The sequence below is a fragment of the Pristiophorus japonicus genome, chromosome 17 (assembly GCF_044704955.1).
Source record: "Pristiophorus japonicus isolate sPriJap1 chromosome 17, sPriJap1.hap1, whole genome shotgun sequence".
In the NCBI taxonomy this organism is placed as follows: Eukaryota; Metazoa; Chordata; class Chondrichthyes; family Pristiophoridae; genus Pristiophorus; species Pristiophorus japonicus.
Window position 1 is genome coordinate 114611106 of NC_091993.1, and position 14631 is coordinate 114625736.

General features: G+C 42.2%; 1 protein-coding gene across 3 annotated transcripts in view; it reads right to left on the minus strand.

The window, feature by feature from the left end:
* The window catches only part of LOC139227951 (plasma membrane calcium-transporting ATPase 1-like), a 262677-nt gene that overhangs the window by 143686 nt on the left and 104360 nt on the right, over window positions 1-14631 (minus strand). For all 3 annotated transcript variants that reach the window (XM_070859112.1, XM_070859111.1, XM_070859113.1), the window contains exon 2: window positions 6025-6494. In XM_070859112.1, the coding sequence (XP_070715213.1) occupies window positions 6025-6220 (196 nt within the window). In that variant the 5' untranslated portion in view covers window positions 6221-6494. The remainder of the gene's footprint in view (window positions 1-6024; window positions 6495-14631) is intronic.

The window sequence follows — 14631 nt, forward strand, 5'->3', positions numbered from 1 at the left end:
CTTATCCAGGATTCCCTTATCTGGCACCACCATTCCCAGCTGCCAGGTGGCACATGCACAGAACTCCAACTGTCAAAATCCTACTCGCCAATATAATCTTACTCCTTGATCAGCTGCCTCCTCGTCACCCTGCTGGGATTCCTGTAGCCACAGTCCTCAAGCCCGTCGTTCCTCCCCACAGCGCCCACTCCGGGGGGGGGGGCAGGGGGTGGGGGTCGGGCCGACTCTTTGGGACCCCGCTGACTTTTCAGTCCCCTGCACTGACTGACTTAAAGGCGCAGTCCACCCAAACACGTGGTCCCCTCATCCAGCAAAATCCCTCATTTGGGACAGGGGCCTGGTCCTGAAGGTATCGGATAAGGGACGTATAACCTGTACTGTATAATTGGTCTGTAGCATGTACAATGTGTCACGGAATCATAGCCAATATTTCAATTTAAGACCTCAAACCTTAATCTCCACAATTGTACACTATCTCCAAGTATAACGAGAACTGTATTTCCCCCTCTGTACAGAAAGCAAATGAAACTAAAAGTACCCTCTTCCGACTGTAAGCAACAGAATTTGGTAAAAGAAATATAACTAGCTAAAAACACAAGTTGGGTCTTCACAAAGCCAGAATGAGTCCAGTTGGTATCCAATTAATGTCACATCTACTTGAAACAACCTACCTTAGTATCACAATTCAACATAGTGCCCATGCACAAAGTGAGAAATGGAAAGGTTGTTGGGTGAGTGAGGGAGAGGGAGAGTAACTGAGTTTAATGGACAGGATGACAGACAATGCTCAGTAATATTACATTTGTTCAATCACAACTGTGTCCACAGGTGAATGTCAAAATAATGTTTTAAAGATTTGGACCAAAGTTAAAATGCCTGTGATGAGGAATGATAGATGGATAATAAATGGATCTATAAACAGAAGGCGACAATGAAGCTAGTGTCCTGGATTTATAAATCGAGTACCGATATCCATTCTCAAGGTTGAAAACTTCAGTTGGATGTAGCTCTGCTGCTCATATCCTAACTGATACCAAGTCCCGTTCACCCATCATGCCTGTGGTCGTTGTCCTGCAATCTTGATTTTAAACTTCTCATTCTGGTTTTCAAATCCCTCCATAGCCTCTCCTCATGCCCCCCTCCCATAACCTCCTCCAGCCCTGCAACTCGAATTCCCTCCCTAAACTTCACCACCTCTCGCTCCTCCTTTAAGACACTCCTTCAAACTCTGACCAAGCTTTTGGTCATCTCTCCTCGTGTAGCTGTCAAATTTTGTTTAACACTCCGGTGAAGTGCCTTGGAATCCTTTTACTATGTTAATGCGGTTATATAAATGCAAATTGTTGTTACGGGGCAAAGTTAAAATAAAAGTCAACCATCCAATACCTGACAAGAAATAAGCCAATGATCCAATAAAATTCAGTCTTGCAAGGCAGCAAACAGACTGCTCTGCAATCCAAGACATTAACACATCTATTTTTGCAACAAACTTTAGTTCTGATGCTACCCCTTTAAGGGTTTGTGTTGCAAGTATGAAACAAGAAAAGCCTCTTAACTATGTATAATCTTCCATCATATCAGCCCAACCTCACTCAATATTCTCTCGGACAAAACCAACTGCAGGCAAAAACAAAATAAATCCCAAATTTCTCCCAGACTGGAGATAATCCAAGCAAAAATGTCAGTAAATCTTTCCACTTGTATTGTTCTTACTTAGACTGTCTGCATTTAAATAATTCATCCATTGTCTCAACAGTACTTGAACCACTGGATTCAGTACAGCAAATCTGTGCCCATCCTTACAAACTTCAATTCCATTCTTAGCAGCCAGTTCTTCAGCATTTTAAAAGTTACATCTAAATCAAATCGGACTGCTCAACTACCCCGTGGGAAAGAAAAAAATCCTAATGAGCCCTCATGAGGCTAATATTTTTGTGTGTCTTTTAGATTCACAATCAAATTTTGAATTTAATAACCGGTTCATGTCTATACGAGCCACAATCCCGATCATTTCTAAGAACGGCATCATTCTCCAACAAAATCATCAGGTCTCTGTGCTTAACTGCCTTCATTGATAGTCTTCTGAGCCTCCTCCAATGAACTAAAACAGTATGGTAGGGAGCCTAGGATTTCATCCATTAGCCAAAACATAGTCCCACCTACCATCTATACAAAGATTGATACATTTATTTTGGTTGAAAACAAAATGCCCGAGATAGATCCTCGGTTAACCTGGTTACTAACATTGACCAAATACTTGGTCAGCATATACCTAGATACAAAACACATCGTAAATATAAATTGTGCATCTTCTAACCCACTGCTCCTCCCTGTATCTTCCAACCCACTGCTCCTCCCTGCCATCTCAAAAATGCTAGCAACCGTCAACTGTTCAAGCAGTATCTGCGGCAGGAGAACTATTAGATCAACTTTTCAGGTCGATGACCGTGTGTCAGAACTGTAAGACATTACAGATGAACAGCTTATAAAGGGAGGTACAGAATCAGAAAATGATCCATTGTTTAACCATCTCCTGCCCTCCACCCACAGACCTCTCCTTTTTTCTTTCCCCATCCTCTTTTCAATTATATTCTGCATAATGCCAGCAAATAGGAATATTCAAGAGAGATAACTCTGCAGCCTGAACCTTAAACTAATTATACCTTTGAGAAACACCCCAAAAATGGGATATGCCAATAATCTGGAAATTATAAAAGTGTTCCCTGCAAACCAAAATGGTGTCTACCCCACTGAATATTTTTTAAGAAATGAAACTAGGATTGAGGGATGGGAAGAGAAGTGATTCAAAATAATGAGTTTTTTTTTTTAAAAACAGCCTTTCAGTCAAGTTTCTCCTTTACCTATCACACAGACACATACATGGTACTAGTTTTAAAGAAAGTCTTTGGAGTAGCAACCAAAAACCCTTTAAATCCAAAAGAGACACCACGACGTGGTCTCCTCTACATTGGGGAGACCAAGCGTAGATTGGGTGACCGCTTTGCGGAGCACCTCCGTTCAGTCCACAAGTGTGACCCTGAGCTTCCAGTCGCCGGTCACTTTAATTCTCCACTGCATTCCCACTCTGACCTCTGCCTCCTACACTGTTACAATGAAGCTCAACGCAAGCTCGAGGAACAGCACCTCATCTTTCATTTAGGCACTATCAACATCGATTTCCAACAATTCAGACCATAACCGCTGCCAATCTTTGCCCCCTCCCCTCCTGAGCCTCCCCCTCTCGTTTTTTTCCTCTCCTCCTCTCGAATGGCAGTTGGTCATTATCCCACCATTCACACCCTATCTCGACTAATGTTTTTGTAACTCCTGGCATTACCATTTGAATTGGGGCCATCATCCCTTTTGTCTCTCTAATCTCTCCTGTCTTCCACCCTATCACAGACCTTCCCTTTTGTTCTTTCTACCCCTCCCCCTTTCAGTGCTTGTTAAGCATCTGTTTTTTCCAAACACTCCAATTCTGACAAAGGGTCATCGACCCGTAACGTTAACTCTGCTTCTTCCCCACAGATGCTGCTTGATCTGCTGAGTATTTCCAGCATTTTCTGTTTTTATTCCAGATTCCAGCATCCACAGTATTTTGTTTTTGTAATAGACATCAAACAAGTAAATGCAAACCAATAATTTTCAAGCTGGGGTCTCAAATTCCAGTAGGTCTTCAAATTTCTACATTTTCCATACTTGTTAACATGCGAGTAAATGATTTCTTCTGGTGTCCCCTAAACATTTTTTTCCTGCAGTTATGACCAATTTCCTCCACCTTGAGGGCAAAGGATTGCTGCAGAATGTTCCAATAGTTACAAAACTAACCCAACAATAAAGGATTGAAAACTAGTGGGAGACAAAATTTCTCAAATTAAGTTTTTATAAAAAGATGGAATCATCACCAATAGATCATCAAAAGATTCAAGCATGCCTGCACTGCACACCTTAGAATTATGATACTTTCGAGAGAAAAGTCATAGCATTTTGCAAAAGTTGGACGGGAAGGAAAAATACTATATTAAGTGCTATTGTGAAATGGGTTGTCATTTTCTCTGTTCCCTCTCCTCAAGGCTTAAATGTGAAGATGCACAACACTACACTGGCAAATAAGTCCCAGGAGATTTGTTTATTGCAACTATAGATAAATGATTGGTGCCTGTTGCGATATTATAATTGATAAAAGTTTAGGCAAAAGATTTGCCACAAAGTAAAGAGAGATAGGAAGAATAAAAGAACTATTTAAAGCTTGGAAGCATTGCTTCCCCTTAAGCCTCAAAAGTACCTAATTGTATTTCAGAGAATGTTTTTATTCAAAGCAAATTTAAAGACAGAATGCAGATAACTGACCCTCCAGGAAAACATAAATGTCAGTAGATTTGCAATGATGAAAGATAAAGTTAGCACGACAGCATACCCGAATCTTGGCTTTTACTTTCTTCTCTTTCCATCCTTCCTGTCCACTTTGGTCCTATATAGAAGCTCTTGGCTTAAAAGTTTTGCATTATGATCAAAAGTTGATAAGAAAAAGTAGGTTAGCATTTTGATCATCAGATGCTGAGGGACCCACTGTGTAATTCCAGCACATTAAACCTGATTTGCAAAACTCGTGGCTGAGCAATCCTTTCTGCATTATACATCTGATTCTAGCTGCATTATCTCTGCTATGGGCGGAATCGTGGTCAGTATCATTTCATCAATTAGCAAGAGATGCAATTTAAATTGCAGATCATTTGATATTATCCCGCTTCTGCTTGAAAGAAAATGAGCCATCTCATTGTCATGAAATAGCCAAAATTCAGTGGAAGCAATTGAGCTATAGCAACAGGTGGCTCTGGGAGACACACTTCACCAAATTAAGCTCAGTAAGCTCTTCATATCCCATCATGCACTTTAAGGGCTTCAGCAAACAGGCAGATGGGCCTTGGTTTAATGCACCATCTTAAAAATGGCACCTTGAACAATGCAGCACCACTTCAGTGCTGTATTGAAATATCAACCTAGATTATAAACTCTGGAATGGGACTTAAAACGCACAGCCTTCCAGTTTGAAGGCAAGATGCTACCACCAAACAAAGACTGACAACCTTGAAAAGATAGCGAGATTCTTTCCATCTACTCCCTGCAAAAAAAAATGAATTATGTACTTACTGGCGACATGTCCTGTGGTAATTAACTGCTGCTGACCTCTGTTTCAATCATGTGCAGTTTGGTGCATGCCAGTTGACATTTAATCATTTAAATGCTTTAGGACATTTCTTCTCTTATGTTAAAACAGTTGTATTGTTTTTATTGTAGCATTGAATAATGTATGAAGCATTTGATCAGCGCTGAATTTCATGAATGGGTTCACATGCTAAACCAGTCAAGCTTTGCTCATCATAGCAGACATACACTGCTTGTAAGCGAGAACATTTCTGAACCCCATCAGGCTGACCAGAAAGTGCTCCACTGGGATACCATTCAAGAATGTTGAACGTGCTTGGGGGAACCATTTCAGAGTAATGATGGGGAGGAACAATTGCGGCGGTATCTTCCTAAAGTCGAAGTTTTGAAACATGACATACCAGAACCTAAAATATATATATTTGATAAATAGATCCTTCTTTAAGCTTATCAGTGTGTGTGACATGCAATGCCATTTTGAGTTTAGGTAAAAAGCTCATGTTATTCCAAAGTTTTCCTGAAGAGTTTGCACACGAGTCCATGGACTGATCACCCACAAGAGTAGTCTAGTGATGAATAATGTGGAAAGACTGGAGGATAGTACAACACAGGAGGCACCTGGGGGTCCTGGAAAAGACTTTCTTGGTCTGATGGGATAGTCAGTCGCCAAGGCCATCATATCAATAAAGCCTCTCAGGGCCCTATACTACAAAGAAGGAGGAAGAGACAACAGCAACAGGGCGTTCAAATTCAGACAAAGTTAATACAAATTTACCAGAACAGATATCGCTGCAATTGTAATCTTTTTAAAAAAAATCATAAAACCAATATGCTCGCATATACGCATCTATAACCTACCTTCTACTGGAGAAGTTTTTAATCTTCTGCAGATATCGTGAACATCACCGTAAGTGTCGTGTATTTTCGTGACTGCTTCGCCAGATCGCAATTCCATAAGGCCACGCAGATCTGCGACGGTGATGCCAAATTCACCCTCATGGTTGCCCTCGGCAACAGAGTTGCCTGGATGGTGGCCGGCTGTGTTATTAGTCATTTTTGCCCTTGGAAATGGAAAAGAAAAGGTTCGAGCAGAGGTTTTGCAAGATCCACACCAGAAGCCGGGGCCGCAGCCCTACTGACGGTTCCAACGGGAGCCTGCAAATTTCAAATCGGTTTGCAACTCTCTTGGCAGTGACGCAAACATCAGCAGAGTCCAACTTCCCCAGATAAAGGCGTCGTAAGAACGTGATTATCGTAGCAGCAGCCTAGCAACAACTGGTTAGTTTCTTCTCTTGCATCCCTTGGTGCCAGGGAACCACGGAGAAAGCCTGAAAGACAAGGTGCAACGTGTTACTCGGACTGATTGATATTTAACATTCAGCTTTTAAAAACAGAGTTTGGCCAAGAATTTAACACGTGTATAGAAATCCTTGAAACTGCACAGTGCCGCTCACCATTCCCATGATTAAGGGTGTTCTCATTTTTGGTAGAGAAATCTAGTTTAAAAAAAAGTCTAAAACAGATAAAAATCACTGAAAAAACTTTTCAACTCTATATTTCCAATATTTAACCTTTACATGTCTTGCTTCAAAAAAAAAAGTGCAAACTTATGGAAAGCCAAAATAAAGTCTTCATCAATGTCCAACACGAGTCAGAATGTCAGTATTTCTGCAACAAACAGCTGCACTAGCTTCAGCAGAGATATTTCTCCTCCTTCCCCCCTCCCCCCCCAAATAAAGTGCATCTTTGGGATATAAACACCCCATCAGAGATTATAATCGCTCAACCATTGGTGGCTGTGCCTTCTGTTGCCTGGGCCCCAAGCTCTCAAACACCCTGCCTAAACCCCTCTGCCTCTCTTTCCCCCTTCAAGACGCTCCTTAAAACCTACCTCTGATCACCTGCGCTAATTTCTACTTATGCGGCTCGGTGTCAAATTTTTTAATCTCAATATTCCTGTCAAGCGCCTTGGGACGATTCACTACTTTAAAAGGCGCTATATAAATACAAGTTGTTGTTGAAAAGAAATAAACAAACATGAGAGCAAACATGGTCCTCCAGTGCATCAATGAGGCAATTTTAATATTCAAACTATGCATGTTCACCCACAAATTGAGAGCTGTGCGAGACCCATGTGCCAGCAAGTGAATGGTTCCCTAAATCAGAATATCACTACTTATACTTTGAACTTTCTAGCTGCACATGCTGCTTCAACACATGGCTAATGCAATGCCCATGAATCAAGGCTAGAAGCTAGGACCATGTACAGTGGAAACCTCAAGTCGCTGGAGAAATACCAACGATGTCTCTGCAAGATCCAACAAATCCCCTATCATAGAATCCTCGACCAGGCCAACATCCCCAGCATTGAAGCACTGCCCACAATTGATCAGCTCCGCTGGGCAGGCCACATTGTCCGCATGCCAGACATGTGTATAAGGTGGCCAACGTTAGTGGGAAACTAGAAGATTGGGAAAATTTTAAATGACAGCAAAGAATGGCTCAGAAAGCAATAAAGAAAAGGAAAGATAGACTACGAAAGTAAACTTGCACAAAACATAACAGATAGTAAAAGCTTTTACCAATATATAAAACGGAAAAGTGTGACTAAAGTAAATGTTGGTCCCTTAGAAGATGAGAAGGGGGATTTAATAATGGGAAATGTGGAAATGGCTGAGACCTTAAACAATTATTTTGCTTCGGTCTTCACAGTGGAAGACACAAAAACCATGCCAAAAATTGCTAGTCACGGGAATGTGGGAAGGGAGAGCCTTGAGACTATCACTAGGGAGATAGTGCTGGACAGGTTAATGGGACTCAAGGTAGACAAGTCCCCTGGTCCTGATGAAATGCATTCCAGAGTATTAAAAGAGATGACAGAAGTTATAGCAGATGCATTGGTTATAATCTACCAAAATTCTCTGGACTCTGGAGAGGTACCAGTGGATTGGAAAGCAGCTAATGTAACGCCTCTGTTTAAAAAAGGGGGCAGACAAAAGGCAGGTAACTATAGGCCAGTTAGTTTAACATCTGTAGTGGGGAAAATGCTTGAAGCTATTATTAAGGAAGAAATAGCGAGACATCTCGATGGGAATAGTGCAATCAAGCAGACGCAACATGGATTCATGAAGGGGAAATCATGTTTAACTAATTTACTGGAATTCTGAGGATATAACAAGCATGGTGGATAGAGGTGTACCGATGGATGTGGTGTATTTAGATTTCCAAAAGGCATTCGATAAGGTGCCACTCAAAAGGTTACTGCAGAAGATAAAGGTATGCGGAGTCAGAGGAAATATATTAGCATGGATTGAGAAATGGCTGGCTAACAGAAAGTAGAGTGTCGGGATAAATGGGTCCTTTTCGGGTTGGAAATCGGTGGTTAGTGGTGTGCCACAGGGATCGGTGCTGGGACCACAACTGTTTACAATATACATAGATGACCTGGAAGAGGGGACAGAGTGTAGTGTAACAAAATTTGCAGATGACACAAAGATTAGTGGGAAAGCAGGTTGTGTAGAGGACAGAGGCTGCAAAGAGATTTAGATAGGTTAAGCGAATGGGCTAAGGTTTGGCAGATGGAATACAATGTCGGAAAAGACGGGGTCATCCACCTTGGGAAAAAAAAAAACAGTAAAAAGGGAATATTATTTAAGTGGGGAGAAATTACAATATACTACAATGCAGAGGGACCTGGAGGTCCTTGTGCATGAATCCCAAAAAGTTAGTTTGCAGATGCAGCAGGTAATCAGGAAGGCGAATGGAATGTTGGCCTTCATTGTGAGAGGGATGGAGTACAAAAGCAAGGAGGTCCTGCTGCAACTGTACAGGGTATTGGTGAGGCCGCACCTGGAGTACTGCATGCAGTTTTGGTCACTTTACTTAAGGAAGGATATACTAGCTTTGGAGGGGGTACAGAGACGATTGACTAGGCTTATTCCGGAGATGAGGGGGTTACCTTATGATGATAGATTGAGTAGACTGGGTCTTTACTCGTTGGAGTTCAGAAGGATGAGGGGTGATCTTATAGAAACATTTAAAATAATGAAAGGGATAGACAAGACAGAGGCAGAGAGGTTGTTTCCACTGGTCGGAGAGACTAGAACTAGGGGGCACAGCCTCAAAATACAGGGAAGCCAATTTAAAATTGAGTTGAGAAGGAATTTCTTCTCCCAGAGGGTTGTGAATCTGTGGAATTCTCTGCCCAAGGAAACAGTTGAGGCTAGCTCATTGAATGTATTCAAATCACAGATTGATAGATTTTTAACCAATAAGGGAATGAAGGGTTATGGGGAGCGGGCGGGTAAGTGGAGCTGAGTTCACGACCAGATCAGCCATGATCTTTTTGAATGGCGGAGCAGGCTCGAGGGGCTAGATGGCCTACTCCTGTTCCTAATTCTTATGTTCTTATGTTCTTACGTTATATAAGAGACTCCCAAAGCAAGCACACTACTCGGAACTCCTTCACGGCAAACGAGGCAAAGGTGGGCAGCGGAAACATTACAAGGTCACTCTCAAAGCCTCACTGATAAAGTGTGACATCCCCACTAACAGCTGGGAGACCCTGGCCAAAGACCACCCTAAGAGGAGGAAGTGCATCCGGGAGGGCGCTGAGTACCGAGTCTCATCGCCGAGAGCATGCAGAAATCAAGCGCAGGCTGCAGAAAGAGCGTGCGGCAAACCAGTCCCACCCACCCCTTCCCTCAACTACTATCTGTCCCACCTGTGACAGCGATTGTGGTTCTTGTAGTGGACTGTTCAGCCATGTAAGGACTCATTTTCAGAGTGGAAGCAAGTCTCTCGATTCCGAGGGACTGCCTATGATGATGATGATGATGATGATGATGATGATGGAGAAGCGAGACTAGTAACACTTCTGCTCCAATGTTCTCAGCAACCACAGGCCCCTTCCTCTATTAATAATTTAGTATTTCTCTTTTTTTTGTATTGGAAACTTTGTACCCTGTTCCAGCTCACTGACCAGCTCAGCTCTATCGAAAGGTGCCCTGTCCTCCACTCAACCTCCAAGTTTAGGATTTCTGCCCTCTTCCCAGATAAACTTCAGCTACTTTAAAATGAGATTTACAAGGATGACCAGAAATGCGAGGGTATCCATATCAGGAAAGGCTGGTCTCTCTCTTCTCTTGAAAAATGGCTTGGCTGACATAATAGATGTCTTTAAAATTATGAAAAGGTATGAGAATGGATAGAGAGAATGTTTCCACTGGTGGAATACAAGATAGTATCGAAGAAATCCAACAGGGAATTCAGAAGAAAATTCTTTACCTGAAGAATGGTGAGAATGTGGAACTCACTGCCACAGGGAGCGATTAAAGCAAATAGTATAGATGCATTTAAGGGGAGGCTGGATAATGCCTGAGGGAGAAGGGAATATTGGGTTATGCTGATAGATTTAGATGAGGAAAGATGGGAGGAGGCTCGAGTGGAGCATTAATGCCAGCATGGACTGGTTGGGCCAAATGGTCTGTTTCTGTACCATATAATCCTTTAAGTTGAAAGAAACTCTACATTGCCAAGTAGCTGCATTTCTTTTTAATAAATACTCCCCACAGCACTGTAGCACAAGAGCAGAGTTGTTTGAAAAAATAAATTACCAATGTGCAACACACATTCACCCACCACTGACGTCACGTGATGGAATTAAGCCATTATAGTGAAGTAGTATTCTGGGATGGGCTCGATGGCTTTCTCGTGTTGTTGAAAACTTTGGGCCCAAAATGCAGGCAAATATGGGACAACTTTGGATGCGCCTCACTGTATCCTGAAGTGCAAAAGTTAGCCTAGACTTGTGCCGTACTGCAACACTATTAAAAATTAAAATGAACAGAGGAATCCACACTGTGCACTTCGAAAGATTTTACTCACATTCGAGATAGAACATTGGTGAAAATGGCAGGGGGGGGGGGTGGGGAGGGAGTACCATGCCTTAAATATCCTGGCCTAAACAGCCCCCTCCATCATAGACATGGCTGCAGTGTGTACCATCTACAAGATTCAACACAACAACTCGCCACAACTTCAACAGCACCTCCATCACCTAAAAGAATAGAAGGTCCATGGGAACACCATCACATCCAAGTTCCCCTCTAAGTCACACGCCATTATGACTTGAACATGTATTGTCATTTATTCATCACTGGGTTAAAAATCCTGCCACCCCCTGCCCAATAGAATTGCAGAAACACCTTCACAACACGGACTGCAGCGGTTCAAAGCGGCAGCCCTCCATCACCTTCTCAAGGGCAACTAGTGATGGGCAATCAATGCCAGCCTTGCCAGCAATTGCCCACATCCAGAGAATTCCTTAATTGTAGAGCACTGGATGAGGCAAAAATCAGAAATATGGATCGCTACTTTAACTGAAATTCTAGTTGTCTTACCCACATTAACTGGTTAGCAACAGTGCTTCATCAGAGCCGAGGCTGTTTTGCCGACCTAGTCACTGGACAGATAAATGAAAAGATGCAGAACTAAACCTCCCCCATGAGAACACACAGGGTTAAGTAGCATTTCCTGATACAGAAATCAACTTGCTTCATATTCAGCAAGCTCGCTACTCCTATATTTAAAAAAAAAACCGAGTGTTAATTTTGAGAGATGTAAAAATATACGTTGTGAAAAACAAAACAATAAATGAACACTCAGGATTGCAAGTTTCTGAATAATTTATGTTCTCATCCTGCACACAACAGCTGCTACACGGACCATCGGGACAACATTAATATTTCTAATGCTGCCAAAGTTTAACTGCTTTTTGTTTCAGTAATTTCAGGGAGACAAACTGCAAACTAGGGCCGAACAAATAAAATACTCCTCCACACAAACTTCAGTACAAAATGTAGTTTTCCGCAGTACAGACCGGTTGAGGATATGGAAGGTAATTAATTTTTCATTGAGCAAAAAAAGCCTTTTTAAAAATCTAACTTGGGGCATGCCCTCGGATAAACTGTTCTAAAAACATTAGATTTGTACTTAGAATTAACAGAGTTCTGCTTCTGAAAAGTATGTGTGGCTTTAAAAAAATATATATTGTTCCTCCTTCATCAATTAAGAGGAGACAATCTACCATCGGAGACACAGCAACACAGTTGCTTGGTCTAGCCAACAGGTGGCGCACACATGATCACTGGCGGGTAGGCAACCCTTAATGCCCAGATCTCCCTTTCTTCCCTCCCTCAGACCACCTGGCCAAATTGCCACACTTGTCCACATCCCCCGAGAGGGCAACTGCAGACAGTAATCAAAACCAGAATTCAAAGCAGAGTCACCCGAGGAAACTAACTGGTGTTTATAGCTTCCGGACCACCTGCTCACCACTTCCATAATAACCCCTGTAACCCTTCCAGCGCCAGAAGGATGCAAGATCTTACACAAGTGCTTGGTTCACATTTGTTGCGTAAACACAGAGAGCTCGCTTTAATGTGGCTTCGGTGCGCTGTAACTATATAATTTGATCAAGCAACACACACACACACACCCCCCCATCCTTTTGATGAGCTGCCATTTCCAAATAGGCAACACCACGTTTTGTTGAACACAGGTTCTCAGTAAAAAAAATGCAAAATTACTCATTGCTGTCCTCAACGCAATAGTGCCAAACACCAAACCAAAATGTTGAGAGAAAAAGGATTTTTGTTTCTTTTCAAACGAAGGCAGGTGCCATGAGAAAAATGAAGCGGTTATTTTAATCCTTTTTTTTTGTAAAAAAAGGTCACAAATATCATCACTCACAGCCAAAGACACAGAACATTTAACAAGGTTTCTCCTGTTTAAAAACACAGCACTCTTGTAGAGTGTGTCTCTCAACTGGAAACGATATATGTTACAATATGAAAGGAGAGACATTAAACGGTAATCCCCATTCAACAAATAACTGTAGTAAGCAACTAAAAGCTGGGCATTAGCCAGCTGCTAGCACCGGTGTGTGAACTGCCTCGAAAAATCAATAAATCACAACTAGCTGACAGAACATTTGCTGTTCCCAAATGGCACTGCTCACTCTTCCATCGCCACCGTCACTCTCTCAGGCCCAGAGGCCAGAAATGATGAGGCTTAGTCCCACGTCACCCGCTGTCTGCTCCCGATGAGGTTTGTTTACGTTTGGATGAAAAAGATGACTCAGCCCTGGGCCAGAGAAGTCAGTTTTGTTCCGTGTAATGTGAGCAGCCAGGAAAATCCAGCAAACATCACTCTGCAGTTGCATAGTCTGGGGAGGTTGAGGCATGACTGCAATTCAAGCACATGCAATTCCTTAGAAAATACTTGACATTCTGGTGAGGCAGGGGCTGTTGGGAACATTCAAACTCTTCCTTCCCGAGTCACTGGCAGTTAAAAACACACTGAATAAAACCTTTATTCACAGATAAGCACATTAATATAATGTTAGCACTTATTAAAATGGATTAGAGGATTTCACCACCAATACCTCCATTAAAGATCTGCTGCAAAGAATTAAACATTAATATCCTTCAATGTTTGATCTGATCCTAGTTTAACTGTTTAAGTGGCGAGCATAGTTGCCAGGGGGACAGGAAGGAAACAGTAGATTATTGCTTAGAGGAATTAACAAGCCAAATATTAGGAGAAAACGAATTAACACACAGACAGCTGAAGTGCCCTGGGCTGAATGATGACATCAATTAATGTTAATTTAATTCCCTTACACGGAATCAGAAATCCTCAAAGTCAGCACCTCCAGTCGTCGAGACTCACTGTTCAATAGCAAAAACAAGCAGATAGCCTAATTGTAAATTCTTCACATTTTCTCCCCCTCAACAAGCAGGTCCCTGATGCTAAGTCAGCATATTTTAGCAGCCCATAATTTCATTCCTCCCCTCAGTAACGTTTTGCCCCACCACAGTCTTTCCCCCTGCAGCGTTGGTTCTGGAATGGATGGCCTGATTCCTCCTCTGTTTACTATCAATTTATGTTCTGTGGTCAAACAGGTAATCTACTTCAGTTGGCAGAATCTTTCCTTCCTCTCCCTAGCTGAAACGAAGCGTTCCATCTGGCAGCTTGGCCAGAGAGCGAGCAACAGACACCCGACAAATCAGATTCAAGGTCAGTCACACAACCGTGATCCGAACCCATAACTCAAGCTGACAGTCTTGCCATTCTATTGCTGAAGCGACTGCTTTTCTTCAGTGGTGGGATTGTGTGTGTGAATACAGAGCAATGATCGAGGTGCTCCAAAATATGGTGATGCCAGGTTGCTTATTATTTATCCCTCAACCAACATCACTAAAAAAAAAATTATCTGGTCAGTTTCGCATTGCTGTTTGTGGGAGCTTGCTGTGCGCAAATTGGCTGCCACGTTTCCCACATTACAACAGTGACTGCACTTTAATAGTACTCCATTGTCCGAAAGCGCTTTGGGACAGTTAGTGGTCGCGAAAGGCGCTGTATAAATGCAAGTCTTTTTTTATACTAGTACAGCTAGTCACA